Genomic DNA, 22,763 nt, shown 5'->3' on the forward strand with positions numbered 1-22,763 from the left:
GAACCAAAATTAGAATATTCATAACTTCACTATTTACAATGGAAACTATCCAAATGCCAATTAACATTCAAATGAGTAAAATGTGATATATATTTAAAAAGTGGAATATTGTACAGCAATGAGGATAAAGCCATCTGCAACAACACAGATGAATCTCACAAATAATAAAAAGCTAAAAGATGTCAGGCACAAAACAGTTCATAGTGTACTATTCCCTTTATATAAAAACAGGCAAAAAAATCTATAATGTTAAAAGATACGATAATGGTTATCCTGTTGGGGAGGGTGGGAGTGAGAAGAACGACTGGAAGAGGCCTTTAGAGGGGATTCTGGTGTGCTGGTGTATCTTTTCGTGATATGAATGCTGGTTATATGTTTGCGTTCAATTCGTGAAAATTCATCTAGGGGCCGGCCCCATGGCTGAGTGGTTAAGTTCGAGCACTCTGTTTTGGCGGCCTAGGGTTTCGTCGCTTCGAATCCTTGGCCCAGACACGGCCCCGCTCATCAGGCCATGCTGAGGTGGCATCTCACATGCCACAACTAGAAGGACCTACAACTAAAAACACACAACTATGTACCGGGTGGCTTTGGGGAGGAAAAGGAAAGATAAAATCTTTAAAAAGAAAAAAAAGAAAATTCATCTAGCTGTACTGTGTGCATGTGTGTGTGATATGCATCACATTTCAATTTAGTAAGTCACATAATTAAAGAGAGGAAATGAGAGCCTCTTTAGATGTTTTGTTTACCTTTTTTTCTTTTTTGAGGAAGATTAGCCCTGAGCTAACATTTGCCATCAATCCTCCTCTTTTTTTTTCCTGAGGAAGATTGGCCCTGAGCTAACTTCTGTGCCCATCTTCCTCTACGTTATATGTGGAATGCCTGCCACAGCATGGCTTGATAAACGGTGCCTAGGTCCTTACCTGGGATCTGAATCAGCAAACCCCGGGCTGCTGAAGCAGAGTATGTGAACTTAACTGCTGTGCCACTGGGCCGGTCCCCTCTTAGATGTTTGGCAAAGAAAAAAGTGGTAGATAAATTTGGTGGCATTATGCAAGAGAGACTGAAGAGAGAAAGACAATGGCAGATAATTTAGGAATGAAGTGATGGAAGCCTGAACAGGAACAGTAGTAAGAATAAGAAGGGTGCAAATCTCAAATACCACAGAAGTAGAACCAGTAAGATTTGGTGGCCAAGAAGAATAAGAATAAAAGAGAAAAACAAAATAATCAAGGATGACTCCCACATTCTGAGCCTCAAAAGAAACTATCACAGTCTGATACAACTAAATAACAGGGCTGGGCAAAAGATCTAAATACAGAGCCCTTTGAGAAGTCATCACTTTAAGACAGTACCTAGAGTCACCAAGGAAGATGCATTGAAAGTAACAGTGTAGACAGTATTAAGAAATAGAATAATTTTTAAAAATACCCACTGTGAGGACTGAAAAGGTAATATTCTAAGGAGCAAAATACAAGAATAGTAATATCTACAGAGGAATGGGGGTTGGCCAAGTGGCACAGCGGTTAAATTCGCACGTTCTGCTTCAGTGGCCTGGGGTTCACTGGTTCAGATCCCAGGTGCCAACATGGCACTGCTTGACAAGTCATGCTGTGGTAGGCATCCCACGTATCAAGCAGAGGAAGATGGGCATGGATGTTAGCTCAGGGCCAGTCTTCCTCAGCAAAAAGAGGAGGATTGGCAGCAGATGTTAGCTCAGGGCTAATCTTCCTCAAAACAAAAAAAAAAAGAGGAATGAAGTATTTTATTTGTCAAATGTCAGAATACTAATAATACGGACATAAACAGGCTGATCAATCTGTTAAGTGGATCACACATGACCTTTGAGACAACAAGTACAGTTATGTGGCTAGGGACAGTAGACTGCAGGGGATATTAAGAAAGAAAGAAGTGAGGAAATTGAGGTAATGAGTGAAGACTACTTGTTCAAGAATGTTGTCAACAAATGAAAGAACCAGGGAAAAGAAGAAGTAAATGATGACACCAAAAGACAATTAAGAAAAAGTTTTGTTTCTCATGTCTTTAAAAAGAAATGGTAAGAAGTAGAAAGAAACTGAAGATCCTGGAAAATGCATAATGTAAAAGCACCATCCCTCACTAATAAGAAAGTCTAATTTCCAAAGGGTAAAATACTCTTGCCACTAAAACTATTATATTATGTAATATAAAATATAATAACCTTAGACAAAAATATGTCAAACTAAACAACAGGTTAAAGATTTACTACCAATTACTCAAGGTACTAAATGAGTGTTTATAAATAGTATTCCTAATACTCCAAAAGTTTCATTTCATTTACACTATTCAGGTTGTGGTGAAAGTATGCAAATTCAAATATTTATTAACTGTCAGGTAACATTCTACCATTGAGGAATCAGTACCAAGTAAAACAACAAGATCCTTATTCTCATGAAGCTTATAAGCTAGAGGGAAAATCAATGTACACAGTAGTCGACAAACAAGATGATAGTGATGAAGGCTATGAAGACCCTAAAAGACCAAAACACACAAATGTACTAAAAATAAGATAATGGATTAAATAAAATAGATATGAGACTAGACCTGAACTATGAGAGGGTGCCAACATTATAACATGCAAAAGACCTAAAGGCATTAAAGGCAGAGGGGATATGAAGAGAAAAAGGGCTAACTAAGGTGGGAATACACTTACACGGCTGAAGTATAGCACACTCTGAAAAGTATGGTACAAGATAAGGCCAAAGAGATAGGCCAGCAGCCTTTAAATACAACAGAAAACCACTGAAGGGTTTCAAGAGGGAATGACATAATCTGATTCACATTTTTCAAAGAACATTCAGTCGGCTAAGGAGAGCATGGATTATGGGTGGAAAAAAAGAGAAGCAGCTAGGAAACCAGGCAAATGTTACGCAGTGGGGATGGTATTTTGGACTACAATGGCAAGCAGCAGAGATAGTATAAAAACTGGTATGCTCATACTCTATGGACAGAGATATAAATGGTTATAAGCTTTTGGAATATAATTTGGCAATTAATCAAAATTTAAAATCTCTAGGGTCCAGCCCTGTGGCACATAGCAGTTAAGTTTGTGCACTCCGATTCGGCAGCCCGGGGTTCGCCAGTTCAGATCCCGGGCATGGACCCACACACCACTCATCAAGCCATGCTGTGGTAGGCATCCCACATATAAAATAGAGGAAGATGGGCATGGATGTTAGCGTAGGGCCAATGTTCCTCAGCAAAAAGAGGAGGACTGGTAGCGGATGTTAGCTCAGGGCTGATCTTTCTCAAAAAAATGAATAAAAATTCAAAATCTGTATACCCTTTGATCCAGGAAATCCATTCCTAAGAACCAATCCTTGTATTTGCAAAAGTGTGTAAGAATATGTGCCTAAGAACTTTTACCGAAGCATTATTTGCAATGGCTAAACAACCAAAACAATCTCAAGGTCTATCAACAGAGGCCTAAATTCATTTTATGGATACTAATGCAGATCTGTAAAAATGCCTGTATATAGTGACACAGAATGTACACTATTGAGAAAAAAAAAGTGGGATTCTAGCCTGCAGAACACTTTTTCTGCAAAACTATTTTCATATATGTCTAATTTTTATATTTGTAACAATCTTTTTTTTTTTCCTATTAAACCAGAGCAGATTTTCTGTGTAATAATGTCATTCTCACTCACCTGTACTCTGACACGCTTGAGAGAAATATGTATGGCTGGTGACTCCAGGTACACACATGGCAGTGTTCAATTAACCAATCAAATGGAAAAACATCTAAAAACTACGCCACAGATGGAAAAGCTGAAAGATTTGTGAATGCTTAGGTTGAAATTAGGTAGAATGTAAGATCCATCAGGCAGTAAGGAATTTATTTTGGTTGATGCCTAGAAAAGTACCTGAAACTAGAAGGTGTTCAGTCATACTTGGTTAATGACTGAATAAAAGACGACAGAACTCTTAGAGGGATAAAAGTAATCTTCTTCCAAATGTTTGAAGGACAGTCACATAAAAGAAGGTATGCATTAATTCTGCCCTACAATGACAATTACTGTAAAAAAAAAAAAGAAAAGTGGGAACAAACTTATAAAAGAGGGAGGGCAAAAATACAAAGATACAAATTTCAACTTATAAGAAATAAGCACTCATCCAATAATGGAATTCGTTGCCTCAAAACAAGAGTAAAACCAGAATACCTAAAAACAAAAAACACCACATGGTGACAAAGATGTGGAAGCAAAAGGAACTCCCCATACATTGTAGGTGGAACTGTAAATCGGTATAATTTTGAAAAATTCTGGTAGTATCTACTAATACTTGACATACACCAACCCTATGAGCTAGCAATTCTATGCCTAGATATTTAACAAAGAGAAATTAGCACGTGTCCCCCAAAAGCCATGTACAAGAATATTCACAACAGCTTAATTACTAATAGTCAAAAACTAGGAACAATCCAAATGTTCATCAACAGGAGAATGACATAATGGATTTGTGGAGGGAGGCAAAAATAATGTAGAGATTTCCAATAGGAATGACTATGACACCTAATACAAAAGAAGAGTAGGGGCCAGCACAGTGGCACAGCGGTTAAGTTCGCACATTCCAATCCGGTGGCCTGGGGTTCACGAGTTCAGATGCCGGGTGTGGACCTACACATTGCTTGTCAAGCCATGCTGTGGCAGGCATTCCACATATAAAATAGAGGAAGATGGGCACAGATGTTAGCTCAGGGCCAATCTTCCTCAGCAAAAAGAGGAGGATTGGTGGCAGATGTTAGCTCAGGGCTAATCTTCCTCAAAAAAAAAACCCCAAAATACAAAAAAAAAAACAAAAGAAGAGCAGGTTTTGGGGCCAGCCCAGTGATGTAGTGGTTAAGTTTACATGTGCCGCTTCAGTGGCATGGGGTTCACAAGTTTGGATCCAGGGTGTGGGCCTAAACACCACTCATAAAGCGATGCTGTGGAGGCATCCCGCATACAAAATAGAGAAAGACTGGCACAAACAAATGTTAGTTCAGGGACACATAAGCTCAGGGACAATCTTCCTCAAGCAAAAAGAGGAAGACTGGCAACAGATATTAGCTCAGGGCCAATCTTCCTCACTATAAAAAAAGAAAGAAGAAAAAGAGGAGGTTTTAAGATGAAAAAATTCAGTTGAAGTTGATGATAACATGACCATTGTAGGTAGAATTCCAGGAGCCAGGCTCATTTAGAGGTCTGGAGCTAAGAAATCAGTCAAATCTAAGCTAAGGGTATTGTTGGCTCTCAAAATAATCAATATTAGACGGGAGCAGAGGACAAAGTCATGATAAGACTATAAGAACATAATATCAGGAAACACCATCATTTAATAAACAGCTGAATATATTAAGAGGAATCAATGAAGAGGGCTAAAAAAAGGAAAAATCAAGAGTTAGGAGAACCAGGTGAATGACATGGTACAGACCAAAAAAGAAAAAATAGGGGCCAGCCCTGTGATGTAGTGGTTCAGTTTGGTGCGCTCCACTGTGGCAGCCCAGGATCAGAGATTCAGACCCTGGGTGTGGACCTACACCACTCATCAGCCATGCCATGGTGGCAACTCACATGTAAAGTGGAGGAAGACTGGCAGGGATGTTAGCTCAGGGTTAACGTTCCTCAAGCAAAAAGAAAAAAAAAGAGGAAGATTAGCAACAGTTGTTAGCTCAGGGCTAATCTTCCACAGAAAAAAAGAAAAAATAGAGTTTAAAGTAAGAGATGGTTAAACAATAGCATATGTAACAAAAAAAGCCTGGATAATGATCAGTGAATTTACAAATAAAGAATCCACTGATGACATTAACTAAAACAATTAAAATGGAATGATGGAGCAATTATATTTCAGTGGGTTGAGTAGCAAATAGGAGAAACATATAATTTTTTCTTAAAGACAAATCAGTAAATTGGAAGTTGGCAAACTTTTTGTAAGGGGCAGATAGTAATTAGACCTTGCAATCCTCATATGGTCTGTCACATATCCTTTATACAAACAAAAACAGGCAGGCTACAGGTCAAATTTAGCCAACCCCTGCCTTAAAATTATCTGGACTCCCAAACTAAGCATTTGGAGACAAAGTTTGCATATAGCTAAATACCATTTTCACACATGAAGACAATGCTATTTCTTGAGGCATGTACTTCAAGTTGTGTTTTTCCTATCAGTGACAGAGATATTTATGCATTCATAAATCAGAACCATTTTCTTGATCTATTAAGATTAAAAGCTCAACCAGATATAACATCAAAAACTGCTGTCTAAATCAAAGAATATAACATATAACAAAGATAAATAATAAAAACATCTGTCTCTTTCAGTTAACAAACTCCCTCCTCACTCTGGCCTCCAAAGTAATTTTAAAAATAAGTTCTCCATGATCCAAGGACAGATTAAATTGCTTTTGGATGACAAGGATAAAAATATTGGTGGTGAAGTGTTTAAAATTTTTTTTAATTGTTGGGTAATCCAGATGATGAGACTGTAAGTTGGAGAATCAAGTATGATAGATGGCATCTACTAGCTGCAACTACAAAAAATGCCACAATAAAAAGCGTAAACTGAAAACAACTTCCCCACTTCACAGAAAAAAAGGGAAAACATGTACATTGCTTTAGTAGCATTCACTGTACCTGTCAACGCTTAGAAAAAACAAAGCACGAACTTGCCAATAGACAAGTCAAGGAGAACTCATCAGCATAGGGATTCCAAACTGAAACAGTAGCTATTAATGGGATATCAATTAAGTGAGAAAGGGAAGGTAAAGTAAAAGTATTGGGCTGGGTTTTACTTCCACTGAACTTGGTTTCTAACATTCAAAATAAAGCAAGTTTCTGGTTCCCAGGTTCCACAAGTAAAGAGCTTGGAAATTGCCACTATGTCCTAACAAATAAAACACTAAATGGACTGAAAAATCAAGAACTCTTCTTGGATCCATGAGAGGTGAGAACACAGTGCAAAATGCTGAGAGAGGTGAATACAGGGGGGATCGTGGCTTTACCAGTAGAGAGACTGACAAGTGGAAACCACTGCAGGAATCAGTGTCAGGGCAGGAAAACCCAACCTCTGACAAACTGCTGGAGGCTCAGTGTGGAGAAGTCTGACACTTAGAAGCTCCAGAGGATTCAGTCATGGGGGAGAAGAGAGCTCCCACACTTTTGTGAATTTTACCTCCAGGAATTAGAAAAGACTCTCACAGTAAATATGCCCTGAGAAAAATCCCTAGGAGGAGGGGGGGAGCACTCTGTTCTTCTCAACAAGGCCTGACCTCTGGAGAAACTAGTTAGCCAGAGGCTAACCTGCTGGGGTTTTATCAGAGCCTGACCTGAAGGAAGGGAAATGACCAACTCCAGCCCACTGTAGCCAATCCTGTCCCACGTCAAGCAGGGAGGGGAGAAATGAGAAGCAATTGTGAAGTTCACAGTCCAGAGGAACAGGCTCACCGAAAAACTGAGACCTAATTATAGGACTATAGAACACTTCCTCTCCCCCCACACTTACACCTTAACACCAAATTTACAGCAGTTAATTTTACCCAGTACATCATGTCCAGCTACTGAGAAAAAATTACAAAGCATACTAAAAGGCAAAAAACACAATTTGAAGACACAGGGCAAAGAACAAAACCAGACATGACAGGCATGTTGGAATTATCAGACTGGGAATTTAAAATAACTATGATTAATATCCTAAAGGTTCTAATGGCTGAAGGAGACAACATGCAAGAACAGATGGGAAACATAAGCAGAAAAGTGAAAATCCTAAGAAAGAACCAAAAAGGGATACTAAAGATCAAAAACATGGTAAAAGAAATGAAGAATGCCTTTGCTGGCTTATTAGTAGACTGGACACAGCTGTGAAAACAACCTCTGCATATGAAGACATATCAACAGAAATTTTCAAAACTGAAAGGCAAAGAGAACAAACACTGAAAAGAACAGAACAGAATATCCAAGGACTGTGGGACAACTACAAAAAGTGTAACATACACATAATGGGAATACCAGGAGAGGAAAGTAAGGAACAAAAGAACTATTTGAAAGAATAATGACTGAGAATTTCACCAAATTAATGTCAGACACCAAACCACCGACCCAGAAGCTCACAGACCACCAAGCAGGATAAGTGCCCAAAAAACTACACAGTGATATTTTTAAACTACAGAAAATCAAAGATAAAGAAAAAATACTGAAAGAAGCCAGAGGAAAAAAAGACACCTTACTTATAGAGAAACAGAGATAAAAATCATATCCAACTTCTCAAAAACCACAGAACCAAGAAGAGAGTAAAATATTTAAAGTTTTCAGAGAGTAAAATGTCAATCTAGAATTCTGTACCTTACAAAATTATCCTTCAAAACTGAAGGAGAAATAAAGATTTTCTCAAGCAAAAATTGAGGGAATTTGGTGCCAGTACATCTGACTTGCAAGAAATGTTAAAAAGAAGTTCTTCAACAACAGGAAAATAATATAGGTCAGAAACTCAGATCTTCATAAAGAAAGAACAAAAAAGAAATAAATGAAGGTAAAATAAAAACTTTTATTTTTCTTATTCTTAGTGATCTAACAGGTAAGAGTCTGTTCGAAATCACAATTGCAACAATCTATTTGATTATATGTGCTTATGTATATATTATACGTACATATGCTTATATGTAAGTGAAATGAATGACAGCAATGATACAAATGATAGGAAGAAGGAATTACAAAGTACCTGTGAAGCAGTATAGTGTTATTTGAAAGTGGACTTGAATACATTGTAAATGTAGATTCAAACTCTAGAGCAATCACTAAAAAAAAAAAGTACAACTGATATACTAAGAAAGGAGAGAAAACTGAATCATATAAAATGCTCAATCAAAACCACAAAAAGCAGAAAAAGAGTGGAAGACAAAAATAGTAGCAAGAAAAAAGGCAAGAGAAAACTCTAACAAATATGGTAGATATTAATCCAACTGTATCAATAATCACTTTGAATGTCAATAGTCTAAATGCACCGAGAGAGAGAGATTGTCAGAATGAATCAAAAAACAAGACCCAACTATATATTGTCAACAAGAACCCACTTTCAATATAAAGACACATAAACATTAAAAGTAAATGGATGGAGAAAAATATACCATGCTAACTCTAATCAAAAGAAAATACAAGTAGCTATCTTGATTTCAGAGAGAGCAGACTTCAAAGTAAAGACAGTTATCGGGGATAAAGAAGGGCATTACATAATGATAAAGAATCAATTCTTCAAGAAGACATAACAATCCTTAACACATGTGTCCAAGAATAGTGTGTCTAACTATGTGAAGCAAAAATTAATAGAACTGCAAGGAGAAATAGATAAATCTATTATTATAGGTAGACTTCAACATCCTCTATCAGAAACAGATCCAGGAGACAGAAAATCTGTTAAGGACATAGTTGTCAAGAACACTATCAATCAACTGAAAATAATTGACATCTACAGACTAACCAAAAACAGCAGAATACACATTCTTCTTATGCTCATATGAAAGATTCACCAAGATAAATTACATTCTGGATGGACCATAAAACACATATTAATAAGTTTAAAAGACTAGAAATCAAGAAATGTCTGCGCTCTGACTACAGTGGAATTAAACTAGAAATCATTAACAGAAAGGTGACTGGAAAATCCCAAAAGAAATGAAGACTAAACAACACACTTCTAAATAACACATGGGTCCAAGAAGAAGAGATCTTAAAAGAAATTTTAAAATATCTGAACTAAATGAAAATGTAAATACAACTTATCAAAATTTGTAGCATGCAGAGAAGTAGTGCTTAGAGGGGTATTTATACCATTAAATGCATATATTAGAAAAGATGGAAAATCTAAAATCAATAATCTAAGTTTCCACTTTAGGAAACTAGAAAAAGAAAAGCAAATTAAAAAGCAGCAGAAAAGAAATAATATGAATCAGAGCCGAAATCAATGAAATTGAAAACAGAAAACTAAGAGACAAAAACAAAAGCTGTTATTTTGAAAAGATTAGTAAAATCAAGAAGCCTCTCGCCAGGCTACCTAAGAAAAAGAGAGGACACAAATTACTACTATCAGAAATGAAAGAGAGGACATCACTACAGATCCCAAGGACATGAAAAGGATAATAAAGGAATACTATGAACAATTCTATGTCCACGAATTTGATAAACCAGATGAAATGGACCAATTTCTTGAAAAATAATATGCTAAAACTCACACAAGAAGAACTAATAATCAGAATAGGCCAACATCTATTAAAGAAATTGAATCAATAACTAATAACCTTCCAAAAGAGAAAGCCCCAGGTCAAGATGAGTTCACTGATGAATTTTCCCAAACATTTAAAGAGGATAGTATACCAATTCCCTACAATCTCTTTCAAAAGACAGAAGCTGAGAAAATACTTCCAATTCATTCTATGAGGCCAGGATTACCCTAATACCAAAAACAGACAGATATTATAAGAAAAGAAAATAACAGACCATCATCTCTCCTGACCATAGATGCAAAAATCATCAACAAAATAATAGTGAATCGAATTCAACAAGGTATAAAATGAATCTCACACTATGACCAAGTAGGATTTATCCAACATACGTAAGGCTGGTTCAACATTCAAATGTCAATTAATGTAATCCATCATATCAAAAGACTAAGAAAAAAATCACATGATCATATCAACAGATTCAGAAAATACATGGCAAAATCCAACACTCACTCATGATAAAAACTCTCAGTAAACTAGGAATGGAGGGGAAGTTCCTCACCTTGATTAACAATATCTACAAAAAGCCTAAAGCTAACATAATATTTAGTGGTGAGAAACTAGAAGCTTTCCCACCAAGACCAGGAACAAAGCAAAGCAGTCTCCTCTCACCACTCCTTTTCAACATCATACTAGAAGTCCTAGCTAATGCAGTAAGACAAGAAAAGGAAACAAAAATAATACAGACTGGGGAGAAAGAAACAATAAAACTGTCTTTGTTCACAAATGACATGATCATCTAGGTAAAAAATCCATAAGAATCAACAAAAAAACTTCGGAACTAATAAGCAATTATAGCAAGGTTGCGAGATACAAGCTAATATACAAAAGTCAATCACTTTCTATATACCAGCAATCTACAAGTGAAGAAGTTAAGAACACAATGCCATTTACATTACCACCCAAAAAAAATAAAATACTTAGGTATATAAATCTAATAAAATATGTACAAGATTTGTATGAGGAAAAATCACAAAACTGATGAAAGAAATTAAAGAACCAAATAAATGGATAGATATTCCATGTTCATGGACGGGAAGACTCAATACAGTCAAGATGTCAGTTCTTCCCTATTTGATCTACAGATTTAATGGAACCACAATCAAACTCCCAGAAAGGTATTCTATGGGTATCAATAAACTGATTCTAAAGTTTATATGGAGAATAAAAAGACCAAAAATAGCCAACACAATATTGAAGGAGAAGAATAAAGTTAGAGGGCTGACACAACCCAACTTCAAGACTCACTATTAAGCTACAGTAATCAAAACAGTGTGGTATTGGTGAAAGAACAGACGAAGAGGTTAATGGAAGAGACTAGAGTTCAGAAACAGACCCACATAAATAGAATCAACTGATCTTTAACAAAAGAACAAAGACAATACAATGAAGTAAAAACAGTCTTCTCAGGGCTGGCCCCGTGGCCGAGTGGTTAAGTTCGCGCACTCCACTGCAGGTGGCCCAGTGTTTCGTTGGTTCGAATCCTGGGCGCGGACATGGCACTGCTCATCAAACCACGCTGAGGCAGCGTCCCACATGCCACCACTAGAAGGACCCACAACCAAGAATATACAACTATGTACCGGGGGACTTTGGGGAGAAAAAGGAAAAAAAAAAAAACTGTTAAAAAAAAAAAAAAAGATACTCTTTTCAATAAATGGTGCTGGAACAGCCAGACGTCCACATGCAAAAAAATGAATCCAGACACACACCTTCCACTATTCACAAAAATTAATTCAAAATGAATTATAAACCAAAATGCAAAACACAAACTATAAGACTCCTAAAAGATAACACAGGAGAAAACCTACATGACTTTGCGTATGACAATGACTTTTTAGCTACAACACCAAAGACATGATCCATGAAAGCAATAATTCATAGGCTGAACTTCATTAAAATAAAAAACTTCGGCTCTGTGAAAGACGTCATGAGAACAGGACAACAAGCCACAGACTGGGAGAAAATATTTGCAAAAGACATATCTGATAAAGGACTATTATCCAAAATATACAAAGAACCCATTAAACTTAATAATAAGAAAACAATCTGATTAAAAATTGGGCCACAGACCTATCAGACACCTCACCAAAGAAGATATACAGATGGCAAATAAGTGTATGAAAAGATGCTCCACATCATGGGTCATCAGGGAAATGCAAATTAAAACAAGATACCACTAGACACCTATCAAAATGGCCAAAATCCAGAAAACTGACAACACCAAATGCTGACAGGGATGTAAAGCAACAGGAAGTCATTCATTGCTGATGGTAATGCAAAATGGTACAGCCACTTCAGAAGACACTTTGGCAGTTTCTTACAAATCTAAACATACTCTTACCACGCAATCTAGCAATCATGCTCCTTGGTATCTACTGAAATGAACTGAAAACTTGGACGTGAATGTTTACAGCAGCTTTACTCATAATTACCAAAATTTGGAAGCAACCAAGATGTCCTTCAGTAGGTGAATGAACTAACTGGTACATCTGGACAATTGAATATTATTCAGCACTAAAAAGAAACATGCTATCAAGCCACAAAAAGACATGAAGGAACCTTAAATACATGTTACTAAGTGAAAGAAGCCAATCTGAAAAGGCTCTATATTGTATGATTCCAACTATATGACATTCTGGAAAAGGCAAAGCTATGGAAACAATGAGAAGATCACAGGTTGCCAGAGGTTAGGAAGGAAGTGGAGGATTAACAGGCAGAGCACAGAAGATTTTTAGAGCAATGGAAATACTCTGTATGATTCTCTAATGGTGGATATGCATCATTATACATTTGTCCAAATTCATGGGATGTACAACACCAAGAGTGAACCCTAATGTAACCTATGGACTTTGGGTGATTATGAGGTGTCAATGTAGGTTCATCAATTATAACAAATATACTACTCTGGGGGGCTGGCCCCGTGGCCGAGTGGTTAAGTTCGCGCGCTCCGCTGCCGGCGGCCCAGTGTTTCGTTAGTTCGAATCCTGGGCGCGGACACGGCACTGCTCATCAGACCACGCTGAGGCAGCGTCCCACATGCCACAAATAGAAGAACCCACAACGAAGAATATACAACTATGTACTGGGGGGCTTTGGGGAGGAAAAGGAAAAAATAAAATCTTAAAAAAAAAAACAAAAAAAAAACGGAACTCAATTTAAAAAAAAAAAAAAAACAAATATACTACTCTGGTAGGGGATGTTGATAATTGGGGAGGCTATGCATGTGTGCAGACAGGGGGTATACGAGAAATCTCTGTACCTTGCTCTCAATTTTGCTGTGAACCTAACTCAAAAAAAAAATCTTTGATAAAAAAAATTTTTAAATAATTAATATAAGTTCAAATAAAAAATGCACAACAATATATCATGCTATTTTAACAGATAACAATCTTCAGCCTGCTTTGCAGTCAGGTAATTTATGGATTAAGATGTCCACAGAGCAGTAAATTCTTAAGTATTAGATATAAATAAGTTTACTGTGAATCCCTTTTGTGCCTCATTTAGGTTAAGTTTTGTTTCAGTTATAATTTAGGGGTCATTTCTTTTCCCTTCCTCAATTAATCGAGTTGTCTATATATATTACCAAGAAACACACATGCATAATTAACAAAATTCTAAATGTAAATGAATGAAAGATCCCCATTCTGTTAAGTCATCTAATTTGCCTACGATTCTGGCTCCTGAACTCAGTTGATGTTCATTACAGAAAAACGAACTGTCACTTCATAGAATGTAAAAGCAATTGTGGTATATTTTATATTGGCTTACATTTACCAATATCTAAAGTCAGCAGTCCACCTAACCGATATGTTAAGTCCAAAATCTTCTTTTTATCTCTAAGAACAGAAAGATTGTTACTTACCTTTCAGAAACCTCTTGCTTCAGCTGAGGAACTTCACCAAGTGCTGAATCAATATCCATGAAACCAAGAAAGTCTCGTTTTACATTAAGGGAAGGCTTCTCCAAACCCTTGCCTGATGTTTCATGACCTCTCGATAAAGCATCCGAATCAGTTAGCTGTATATCTGACCCCTCACCTTCTGTAAGACGGACTCGTTGACCAGGAGAACTGGGAACACTACTCCCTTCTTGATCAGAGCTGTTCTTTTGTTTTCCATCTCTCTGGGGCTTACTATTCAGTCCATCATCCCGGAAGCCTTTAGCAAACGGATTGTAATCTATTTTCAGCTGGGTAATCTGAATGTTCTGATAAGCTGTTACCGCAAAAAATTCCGTCTGTGGGAACGTAAAAGTGTGGACACCAGGGCCATTTAATTGTATCACTTCAGTAGCCTTTTCTGCAGGCACCAAATGAAGCCTTGGCAGATATCGATGCATAGAGTGCAAGATGATATGCCCTTCTTGGTCCAGTGTATTGTTGGTAAGTTTGAGTTTATAGAAAGATACTGGTTGATGCATCCAATAATGACCTGTGGAAGGAGATTCTGGATGAATAAAAACCCTCCCCAAAACATGGGGCTCAGCCTTCCCACTAGGTTCCCACCAGCGACCATTCCATTTATAACGATGGTTATCCACAGGAGATATATCCATGACAAGGATATATTTCATATTTGAATCTAAACCTGTTATCCAATAACGACAGTAAGGAAACATGCGTCTTCCCTGCTTGGTCAGAATCATCTCTGTGCTTCGATGATAGAACTCATTCCACATACTATTGTTATCCAAGGTGACAGTGATTCCTCCTACAGTACAATCAGCTGGAAGGCAAATCTTCCCTTTAGATTTTCCTGGTGATGACACACTACTAGCCAAAGCACAGGCATCTCGATTAGTAACCAAAATTCCTTGATCAGTTTTGCCGTTTCCTGGCTGTTTTAGGATGACAAAGAAGGTAGGTGCTGTTCCTGCCACTGTCCCACCATCTTGATTAGCCAATATAATCTGCTGTTTCTCCTCCATGATTCCAGTGGGAAACTCAGGAGTAAGATAACTGTAGTCACCACATAGTCACAATGGCCTCACTAGCCTAAAAAAACAAACAAAAAAACAAAAAACAAAAATCCTTTAATCAATTGAATATTTACTTTGTTAACAAAAATACAAGAATATATTACCCCCAAAATATATGCTTAAATTCTCCTAAGACTTTTTGCTTCTACCTTTTTCTCAATCACTGTACGGACATTCATTCTGAAATTTTTAATTACGTTTTTCCAGTTAATCTAATTAAATTACTCATATCCCAGCCCTCCAATAACTCACTATAGATACTATACACTTGTTTTAGAAAAACTATATAAAAGTATACAAACTTAAGGAGATTACATTGGAAGGTTATTTGCATTTAAAAAGGACCCTCACACTTCATGAATTAATTTGCTAGAGGATTTCGTTACACAGCAAGTTCTCCTGGGATGAATAAAAATAAATAAATTTCCATGTTACCACTGTACAGAATTAGCTCTTTATAATGGTTTTGGCATGGATTCATAAATAAGTAAAATGCTATCTTAACTTGTTAACACATATATTTAAAGAAACCATGACAAATCACTGCAACTTACTAGGAAAGAAACAGTCAGCTCTACACTTCAGATCTCTCATTGAAAGAAATTTCAGAAGAATCAAACATTTCAATCCTCCCTACGCAATGTCTCACCATATTTTTTTTAATTCTTAAAGAAATCCTGAGAAAAGCTTTTTGATAATAAGTAGGACACAAAACCTAGAAGCCAATAAGACAAAAACATTTTTGATAAATTCACCATCATCTAAATTTTTTACATCTGACAGAAATCATTCGAGCAAAATCAAAAAAAAAAAATGACTAACTGGGAAAAAGTACTTGCAACTTCTATCACAAAGAACTCAATTCCCTAACATAAAAAGTGTTCCTACAGGGGCCAGCCCCATGGCCAAGTGGGTAAGTTTGCGTGCTCTGCTTCCGGGGCCCAGGGTTTCACTGGTTCTGATCCTGGGCGTGGACATGACACCGTTCACCAAGCCATGCTGAGGCGGCATCCCACATGCCACAACTGGAAGGACCCACAACTAAAAATATACAACTATGTATCGGGGGACTTTGGGGAGAAAAAGGAAAAATAAAATCTTTAAAAAAAAAAAGTGTGCCTATAAATCAATAAGACCAAAAACCAAATATAAATATGGGCAAAGGATAGAAAAAGCAAATGTCTATGAAAATGTACAGTCTCAGAATAGGAAAAAATGCAAATTAAAACCATTCTGAGATATTGTTTTACCCTATCAAATGGCAAAAATCAGAGTTTCGTAGAGGTTGTTGGAAAGGGTGTAGGTCAAACGGCATTCTCATCTAACCAGTACCTGAGAGGGTAAGATGACAGAATCTCTATGACACAGGGCAACATAAAAATATCAAAAGTACAAATGCATACTTCCAGGACTTTATCTTAAATATACACAAGAGTGTGCACGCACACACATCCATGATAAATGATATGTACAAGATTATTCCCTGCATTTCCATTTATAACAGCAAAAGCCTGGGGGGAAAATGTCCATCAACAGAGACTGGTTAAATAAATGGTGGCAAATCCATAGAGTGGAATATTCTGCAGCTATAAAACAGAATGTATAAACTTTATAGACCCACTCAAAATTATTTACAACATATATTAAGGACAAAATGTTCAAATGAGTTATAGATTATGCTATAGTTCTTTACATAGTTAAAAAAACAAACGTCAAAGAAAGAAAAGAATACGTATGTATTTGCGTGACATAGACTATCTGTAAATACAGAAGAGGACCTAGTACCATTGGCTATATCAAGGGAAAATAGAGTGGCTGGGAAAACACATTCTCTGAGATTTTCTAAATTTTGTATCTTGTGAACATACAACGTATTCAAAAAATAAAGTTAAGGCCCCATGACCTACTGGTTAAGTTCAGCACACTGCTTCAGCAGCCTGGGTTCAGATCCCAGTTACAGACCTCTACCACTCATTGGTGGCTGTTCTGTGGCAGTGACTCACTATAAAAAAGAAGATGACTGGCACAGATGTTAGCTCAGGGCTAATCTTCCTCAGCAAACAAATAAATAAAGTTAAAATAAATAAATTAATTCTTAAAAGTTATAATAAAAACACCACATATGTTGTATGATTCCATTTATATGAAATGTCCAGAACAGACAAATCTATAGAGACAGAAGGTAGATTAGTGGTTGCCAGGGTAGGAGGAGAGGGATATTTGGGACAATTGCTAATGGGTATGGGGTTTCTTTGGGGGTGACAGACGTGTTCAAGAACTAAAAACCACTAAAGTGTATCCTCTAAAATGGTCCATTTTATGTTATGTGAATTATATACCCCATTAAAAGTTATAAAGAAACCTGCGATTGTTAAATTCAACTGAACTGACGTGTTAAATTACCTAATATTCTACAAGATATAGAGCTATCTCCTCCAAATAGCTTTTATACAAAAAAGATGCTACATCACTACTCCTATGTAAGTGGGTCAGTAATTTTGATTAATCAAATTCAGCCACTTATTGCTGCTCCTCATTTTAATTAAAAAGTCTAATTTTACCTTTCATCAGAGCTACTGACAAGTAGCAAAAGCATCTGAATTTTACCTCTTCTTTCAGAACTGGCCACACGACAAAATAAGAAAATTGTTTTAAAAGCTCCAAAACTTGGGGCCGGCCCCGTGGCCGAGTGGTTAAGTTTGCGCACTCCGCTGCAGGCAGCCCAGTGTTTCATGGGTTCGAATCCTGGGCGCAGACATGGCACCGCTCATCGAGCCACGCTGAGGCGGTGTCCCACATGCCACAACTAGAAGGACCCACAACGAAGAATATACAACTATGTACCAGGGGGCTTTGGGGAGAAAAAGGAAAAAAATAAAATCTTTAAAAAAAAAAGCTCCAAAACTTAAAATATTTGTTAGCCTGAGGATAACACATATTTTAAAAATCAAGACTTCATAAAAGTAGGCTATTGTTTCCTATTATGGCTAGATATAAAAACAAAAACCCACTTCCTAACACTAAAGCTCTAAATCCAAGGAAAGGTATAAAAAGAATCTCTCCTGTGATTTGGAGTTTATTTTTAAGCCGTAGAAAAAATTTAGGGTGATTCTTTTCAAAAACTGCCTCAGGCTTCAGACAATTAAGTTATCAGTTTCCTAACACTAACCAGTGTAAGCAAAACCTATCAGAGATGGCTAAGACAAAATTTAAACATACTTAGTATAACTGAAATTTCACAAGGTTGTAAATTATCATAATCTTAATTAAAAAATAAAAAATTAAAAAAATTAAATTCAAAAAAATTTAAACATACTTAGAAGTCACAAATAAGGTGACAAAGGTAAAAACAGTAAAGCTTAGAGAACAAAAATGACTATCTCTGCAATGGTGTATAACACAAACAATGCAAACTCCTAATCCTGTACCTACCCCATAAAGTTCAAGGTTTTGTTACAAATCACCAATTATTTTTGTGAGCAATCATACAAAACATTCTTATTAAAGTGTATTTAAATATGACTAAGGTGCCAAAGGACTACCTAACAAAAAATTTTAGCAATCCCAAACCTATGAATAAACAGTTGAAATCTCTTAAACACTATCTTCTAATAATATTAAAATCTTGGTTTTCAGATCATTACAGGTAAAACTAGGGCAAACAAGTTTTAACCAATGCTTTAAAAATCACTAACTTTAAATAATTAATCTACAAAATGTCACACACGCATCTCAAATTTTTCTTTTTGCCTAAACAAAAAAAACAAGTGCAGAAAAGCAGACTGCCCTATTTGGACTCTGCTGTACACAGGTATCTAATATAATTTTTAAAATGTAAAAATGTATATGAAGACAAGAAAAAGTTAGAATTTTTAGACTTCTGATCTGTATAAGATCTTTTTTCAAAAAATCCTCCAAGTCATTCCATGAGTTGATCAAATGCATAAAACCAAAGATCTAAAGATTGGCGCCTGAGCTAACATCTGTTGCCAATCTTTTTTTTTCTCCTTTTCCTTCCTCTCCGGGAAGCCCCTCAGTACATAGTTGTATATTGTAGTTGTAGGTCTTTCTGGTTGTGCAATGTGGGACACTGCCTCAGCATGGCCCGATGAGCCATGCTAGGTCCGCGCCCAGGATCCAAACTGGCGAAACCCTGGGCTGCGCACAAACTTAACCACTGGGCCATGGGGCCAGTCCCATAAAGATCTAACTTATGACTCAAACCATCACCATCTTCAACCAAACATTGCTACTGGTTTAGGAACAAGGCATCAAATTGTTATTCCATATCTTTTTTTTTTTCCTTTTTCTCCCCAAAGCCCCACAGTACACAGTTGTGTATTTTCAGTTGCGGGTCCTTCTAGTTGTGGCATATGGGATGCCACCTCAGTATGGCCTGATGAGCAGTGCCATGTCCACGCCCAGGATTTGAACCAGCAGAATCCTGGCCGGATGAAGCCAAGCGCCTGAACTTAACCACTCAGCCACGGGGCTGGCCCCTCACCTCAATCTTTAAGCACAGATTCCACTTCATATAAGCATATGCCTATGCTTTGGTGATATTATATTAGATTTTCTTGTCAAAGGATAATCAATGCAGCATATTCAGCAGTTTCAGACACAAAACACCACTGTGAAGTCTAAGACAACTTGAACCAATTGCAAAAATCAAATGTACTGTTAGGAAGGGCTAGGCTACTCATGAAGAAACAAATCTCCTTCCAGCGAGATTCTAAAAAATATTCTGTATTTGACTCTCTAAAAGCTTTAAGGAAGACCAGAGTTTGGGCACATATATATAACTTAACATTCAAAAAAATCTCAGTTGAGCTTTTCAACATCAAGCACTTATCTACATAAAATAGCTATAATAATGAGCCGAGGAAATAAGTTTAGCTGTGGATGGGAAATACTCTAAGCAACATTCTGAAAATGTCACATGAGAAAGACACACACACACATATACTTTCACAGAGAATGTTTACAGGTAAGTAATGCAGCAAGTTCCATAAATAAACATCTTTTCACCAATGACCTCTTTGGGAAATGTTTAACTATTAAAGCGATGACCCTCACACAACTTACAAAATACACTAGCTAGTTTACTAGGTAGTTACCTAATTCAACAATTCATGTACTGACCCTCCACCAAAAAAACACCAAGTCAAAATTCCAAATCAATACTATTACTTTAAAAACACAAAATATTCAAATGCTGGTCAACCCATTCTGAATGTTTCCAGAGTTGCTAAAAATAACCATAATAGTATAGCAGGCACCAAGACGTTGGTTTGTTCCTTAATATAATTCACTACAAGAGTATGGCAAAATTAAACTACGTTTTTGAAATTCAAGTTGTGAGAGAATAGGTTCACTCGAATTTCAGTATTTATCAACATATAATGGGCCCAGAAATCTGAAAAATCATAAGTAGAATAGAATTTGGCTATAAGTATAAACAGAAAATAAGACAGCAAATGGTGGCAGACAGCGGAACAGCCAACTATCAGCTCTTAATTGATAGTACGTTAATTTTAATAATGAAATAAAAGGCGTTTGCTATCTATTAGTAAGCACTTACTTCGGACCAGACAATATCCTAGGCATTTTATCATCACTACAACCCTAGAAGGTAAATTTCAAAGTATTATATGAAATTCGTTAGGTTTTAAGGCACAGAACTGCATTTGCCTTAAGATAGTACACCCTCTTCTCTCCCCAGAGACGATTCGTTACTGCAGGCTTCGGGAGCATTTTCTATTCCTAGGACTGGTCCCTTAACTACAACTCGCGGGTTAGCAAGTTCTCATGTCCCTAGCAGTTGCCTAAATAAAATCTGTTGAACTTTTAGTAAGTATGGCAAGACAGCCAGGGCAGTGCATTTCCTCTAGTCCCAAGCATGTGTTTTCTGTTAAGTGAACCCAACCCACTCAACCCACACGACCAGTGGAAACATAACCCTAGGGCGTTAAGAAGCACTAGTGCTGATCCCAAACCCTTGGAAGTAAAAAGGTCTCCTGCTAGTCCCGGGCAGGAGCAGTCGCCGTCGACTATCAACGCCCCACAATTACCGCTTTTCAACTGCAGAGGCCAACTGGCCAAGAACCACGTGAAAAATGCCGCAAGGAAAGCTCTTCCAAGGAAGAGGAGTTCGGAGAGATCACGTGCCGCCGGCCGGAACCCGCCGATCGCTCGGCGGGATCCAGACGCAATCGGTTACCGTGGAGACTACAAAACCAGCCACTCGGCCCTCCCAGGCCAGCCCCCTTCCCAGCAGCCGTCACGCCGCCCCTAGGCACTTTCCCTGCAGGCTAACCGCGGCGTCGCGCCCAAAAAGAACAGGCGGAGCATTCTGCCAGGGACCCTGCCGCACCAGCCTGGGTAGCTTCACAACACGCACGGGCGGCGCGCGGGTGGGCTCAAAAGTTCTCTTGACCCACGTGTCTGTTTCGGCGACGCGAACCCTACGAGAGTAGTCTTCCCTCAGAAGGTGTACTTTGGTTACTCACGTTGTTCTGCCACCAGAACAGACCTCCGTTCTGCCTCCTTTCAGACCTCCTTCAGCCCTCCCTGCTTCCACCCTCGCCAGAAGGAGGCATCCCCAGGGTTCCGAAGGCAAAGCAAAAATCTTCACAGCAAAACATTTTGCACTCTCAACGCAGTTTGAAATGATCTCTAACTTCTCTATACTTTTCGCACACAGATTCCTCAACTTTGGTTACTGGCGCTAGGAGCGGTTTAATGTCCCAGTCCCACCTACCACTGAGAGCAGAGACCTACTTGACAATTTAACTGAAGCGGGAAATCTCATAAACAGAGAACCAGCCAAAGGCTGCCCCACAGAAAGAAAAAAAAAGAACAGAACACCTGCTCTACCCACCTGTTTCCCCCCGCCCTCATTTCTGCACTTACGAACCACCGGTCCTTTGTTTACCAAGTTCCCACTCCTATACAGCTCACTTCCTCGCCCTCCTTCTTGATTAAACTCGCGGTCCTGCCTCAAACAACTTGCCCGGAAATTACATGCTAGAAGAGACGTTTGTACAGGTGTCAAAACGCTGCACACAGCTCCTTAGAAAAGCGACGTCAGCGCCGTTTCCCTCGGAGTTTTGGAACCCCGAGACCTGGGCTGCAAAATGTAAAGCGCACAAACACCGCTCTCGACCTAAAGCCCCGCGCCCATCGTACCATGCGGCGCGGCACCCCACGCACGCGAGGGCAGGGCCGCGCCATGGGCACTTCTCACCCCGCCCGCCTCGTGGCCGCGCTCTCTGGCGTCGATGTTCCCGGTTAGTTCGCGGCGCGACGCGGAAGTGAGGCCGCGTACGCGCGCGAGGCGACCTGCGCAGCCTCGCTCAGAGGACCAGAGGCGCACGCCAAAAGCGGCCGCGCGCAAGGCCCAGCCTGGCCAGGGCGTGCGAAGATCGCTCAGCGGAACGCTTCTCACGCCGCTCAAATACACAAGACCTTCAAACTCTCGAAAAACTCCAATCGGGGC

The 22,763-nt window shown here is 38.2% G+C and overlaps 1 protein-coding gene across 27 annotated transcripts in view; it reads right to left on the reverse strand.

Moving 5' to 3' along the window:
• Nucleotides 1-22,763, reverse strand: part of MGA (MAX dimerization protein MGA) — a 155,903-nt gene that overhangs the window by 73,865 nt on the left and 59,275 nt on the right. For 26 of the 27 annotated variants that reach the window (XR_011499962.1, XR_011499959.1, XR_011499963.1 and 23 more), the window contains one exon: nt 14,151-15,281. Coding sequence is in view for 24 of the 27 variants with exons in the window: in XM_014857329.3 (XP_014712815.2) it covers nt 14,151-15,214 (1,064 nt within the window). In the remaining 3 variants the exon portion in view is untranslated. Of the gene's footprint in view, nt 1-14,150; nt 15,282-22,453; nt 22,762-22,763 lie in introns of those variants that run through there. The other variant, XM_044765098.2, reaches the window with a different exon arrangement.

This window comes from Equus asinus, chromosome 2 (assembly GCF_041296235.1).
Source record: "Equus asinus isolate D_3611 breed Donkey chromosome 2, EquAss-T2T_v2, whole genome shotgun sequence".
NCBI lineage: Eukaryota > Metazoa > Chordata > Mammalia > Perissodactyla > Equidae > Equus > Equus asinus.